Raw genomic sequence first — 3,827 nt, forward strand, 5'->3', positions numbered from 1 at the left:
CGTGTTCCGGCGGCCGCCACGCCCACCCCCTCGGGCCTTGGCTCTGGACGCGGCTCTGGCGGAGGCGGCCGGCGCTGAGTACCCCTCGGGGGGACCCGTCCCTCCGCTACTTCCGGCGTCTGCTCCGCGCCCCCCCATGTCGCCGCCGCCGTGGTACCGCCCTCCCGCGAGTGCGCAGTGGCGCGAGCCCGGCCGCGCCGACCGGTAGCCCCGCCCATAGGAAGAGGCGGGCTCGGGAGGGGGTGGGGAGGAGCGACCAGGAGCCTCTGGGAAAGAGGACCTCGTTAGAGGTGGCCCGGGCTTTTGCCTGTTCGCAACCGAGACGGGCCGGCGTAAGAGTTCAGCCAGGCTTAAATGAAATTAAACCGTGTCATAATCATATGATACAAGTCTTTGATTTATAATCCCTGTGAAGCCATAGTTTAAAAAAAATAGCGGAGAAGCATCAGGCAGTGGTGTAGACGGCTTGCCCCGGGGCTTAGTCCGGGGAGTTGGGCCGCGTCGCGTGGGGTGCGCTCAGGGAGCTCGTCGCGGGACTTCCTGGTTTTTTTGTGTCTCGCGAGGTGAGACGCCACCCGGGCGGAGTTTCCACAGGCGGCGGTGCCGTCTGTGGCCTCCGCCGTAGGTCTGGGCGCGGATGTGGAGGCGAGAGGAGAGTGAGGGGAGAGCTTTCTGAAGCCGAAGGCTCGGCGCTCCGGCGCCCGGGGCTGGGGGAGGCTGCGGGGCGGCCGGCCGGGCCCCAGGAGCTGCTCGGTGGTCCCACTCAACTCCCTGGAAGCCGCCCGACTGCTCTCCTGAAAAAGCAAGGGAGAGGGGGTCGAAAAGCCCACTGGAGGGCGCCGGAGGGAGGGCTCTGAGGTCAGCCCGGTGCCCAGGAGGCTGGTCCCGCGTCTGCTCTCCGGGACCCCCAGGTAGAAGTGCCCTACTGGTGACCCCCGTTATTTTGGATTTGCCCCAATAGTTTGTTCCTCTTACTCATTTCTTTCACTCGAGTGACTGCCCTAATTGTGTCCTTCAGAGGCTGACCTTAACGTCGAATTCACCCTGCCCGCCTGGGTAACAGCGGTCGTGGAGCGTGCAGATACAGGAGAAACAAGCGCAAAATTAGCATCCTTCTACAAAAACTCAGGTAAGAAAGTAGTTAATGTAATAGGGAAGGACCTTTGTTTTCTAGCGCAAATTAATCCCTAAAAGGATGTTACTTATAATCTCAAATTATACCTAATGGCCCACCTCTGAGAATCCTGCCTCCCAGGTTATGAGCATGAGGCTAAAATACCTCTGTTTAGCTCCAAAGAAACAGCCTGACCAGGCTCACCTGTGAATGACTGCAGGCGCAGGAAATGAACACACCCCCTCCTCAGGGTGATGGGAACCAGGAAGTGTTTGACTTTCCTCCCTCCCCTTTTAGGATTAAAGAGGCCTGAATTGTAACTCTGGCAGCATGGTTCTTTAGGACACAAATCCACCATCGTCTCAGTCTGCTGGCTTTCCAAACAACGTCACTAGCCCTTGTTCCAACAATTCGTCTGGATTTATTGTCCTGTTGTTCGATGAACCAGACGAACCTGGACTCCGTAACGTTAAGGCACCCACGGTGAGACGTTACAGCTCGACGGTACAGGGAAGATCTCAGGAGGATTGAGGATGGAGAGCATGTAGGCAGACATCTCTAACAGAGGTCTCAATCCCCTTCTAACATCGTTAGTCCAAGGCCTGTGGACTGACTTCCGTTGTGTGTCTTTCTGAAAATAAATGATCCATATATATGTGTGCTTAGTCCTGTTTGACTCTTTGCAGTCCCATGTACTGTGTCCCACCGGGCTCCTTTGTCAATGGGATTGATCCCATCAAGAATCCTGGAGTTGGTTGCCATTTCCTTCTCCAGAGGATCTCCACGGAGATCGAACTTGAGGCTGCATTGGCAGGCAGATTCTTTACCACTGAGCCTCCTGGGCAGCCTAAACGGTCCACAACATTAGATCATAGCATCTGGTCCCATCACTTCATGGGAAATGTGGAAACAGTGTCAGACTTTATTCTTTTGGGCTCCAAAATCACTGCAGATGGTGATTGTAGTCATGAAATTAAAAGACACTTACTCCTTGGAAGGAAAGTTATGACCAACCTAGATGGCATTTTCAAAAGCAGAGACATTACTTTGCCAACAAAGGTCCATCTAGTCAAGGCTATGGTTTTTCTAGTAGTCATGTGTGGATGTGACAGTTGGACTGTGAAGAAAGCTGAGCGCCGAAGAATTGATGCTTTTGAACTGTGGTGTTGGAGAAGACTCTTGAGAATCCCTTGGACTGCAAGGAGATCCAACCAGTCCATTCTAAAGGAGATCAGTCCTGGGTGTTCTTTGGAAGGAATGGTGCTAAAGCTGAAACTCCAGTACTTTGGCCACCTAATGGGAAGAGCTGACTCATTGGAAAAGACTCTGATGCTGAGAGGGATTGGGGGCAGGAGGAGAAGGGGACAACAGAGGATGAGATGGCTGGATGGCATCACTGACTCGAAGGACATGAGTTTGAGTGAACTCCAGGAGTTGGTGATGGGGAGGCCTGGCATGCTACAATTCATGGGGTCGCAAAGAGTCAATTTTCCCAGATTGACAATTTTCCCAAAGATTCCCAGAGGTGGGCCATTAGGTATAGTTTGGACACGACTGAGTGACTGAACTGAACTGAACTGTATAAAGTCTATTGGCAGAAGACAGTTTTATCTTGCCTGACTTCATGTAGGACAAGGTGGGTTGGTTGCTATGATAAATGGGTTGGCCAGGGCCAGGCCCTGTGCTCAGTTCTGAGAATACAGCTGTGCACAGGGGCTACCTTTTCCCTACCCTCTGGAACTTAATTGAATAAGAAATGTAAACAAATAACTTTCTCTGAGCTTTGGAATGAAATACTACCTTTTCCTGACTGGTGAGTATAACAGAGGCACCAATGGTACGTGGTTTAAGTATTTTTCATTTTTTTTTGGCGGCAACATACAGCACATGGGATCTTAGTTCCCCAATTAGGGATCAAGCCAAGCCCCCCTGCAGTAGAAGTGCAGAGTTTAAGGGTTGTTTTTTGTTTCCAATGTTTTTATATGGCATAAATTTTACAAAAGTGTCAAACTAAACAAATTTCCCATTAATCCATTGTCATACAAACCTAGTAAAAAAAATTGAGACCATGTTTCCTCCATTTATGTATTATGTACATTAGCCATACTTCTCTGAGTGTGTGTGTGTGTGTTTGTGCATGCATGTTACTAATGTGTTAAACATTAGTAGCATTCTCATTTTTCATGCTTAGGTAATTGAAGTTACCTAAAGTTCTAATACTTTCTTGCACCCCTGTGGATTTTTCTATACATACTGCTATAGTCTTTTATTTTTCAACTTTCTTCCCTTGAATGATGTGTTTTATAACAATTTCTTTACACTCATGTGTTATCCAGTTGCCTTGCTACAGAGTTAAATAGCAAATATTTTATTCTGGCTGGCATTTTGGACACCTTTTTCTTCCACTAACCATTAATTCACTAGATATAAGTCCTTTTGCCTGGCTTGCCTCCTAGTTAGGGATGTAGAAAAACCCCTTTGGTTATCTTTTGTAATGATTGATTCCTAGAAGATGTTAAAAAATCTGAAATACCAAGCAGAAATGGAGTCAGGAACATTGACCTTGAAATCCACCTGTGTCTGTTTTGTACCTATAGAAGAAAAAGAATGAATCAAAATAAATGTTTTAAAATGTCCTTCAGCCTGGCTTATTTCAAATGAATTTAAAAGGTATGACACCTAACTAAGGCATGAGTATTTACAGACTGTATGC

The 3,827-nt window shown here is 48.6% G+C and overlaps 2 protein-coding genes across 6 annotated transcripts in view; one reads left to right on the forward strand and one right to left on the reverse strand.

Moving 5' to 3' along the window:
• The window catches only part of FAM104A (family with sequence similarity 104, member A), a 23,554-nt gene extending 23,392 nt beyond the window's left edge, over positions 1–162 (reverse strand). Inside the window, exon 1 of the mRNA XM_010856481.1 lies at positions 1–162. Within this exon, the coding sequence (XP_010854783.1) occupies positions 1–138 (138 nt within the window). The 5' untranslated portion in view covers positions 139–162.
• Positions 163–458: 296 nt separating this feature from the next.
• LOC105000306 (chromosome unknown open reading frame, human C17orf80) overlaps positions 459–3,827 on the forward strand; it is a 12,934-nt gene continuing 9,565 nt past the window's right edge. For 4 of the 5 annotated variants that reach the window (XM_010856088.1, XM_010856090.1, XM_010856091.1 and 1 more), the window contains exons 1-2: positions 533–911; positions 1,019–1,129. The gene's annotated coding sequence lies outside the window, so the exon portion shown is untranslated. Of the gene's footprint in view, positions 912–1,018; positions 1,130–3,827 lie in introns of all 5 variants that reach the window. The other variant, XM_010856089.1, reaches the window with a different exon arrangement.

This window comes from Bison bison, unplaced genomic scaffold (genome assembly GCF_000754665.1).
Source record: "Bison bison bison isolate TAMUID 2011002044 unplaced genomic scaffold, Bison_UMD1.0 scf7180017864371, whole genome shotgun sequence".
Taxonomy (NCBI): Eukaryota; Metazoa; Chordata; class Mammalia; order Artiodactyla; family Bovidae; genus Bison; species Bison bison.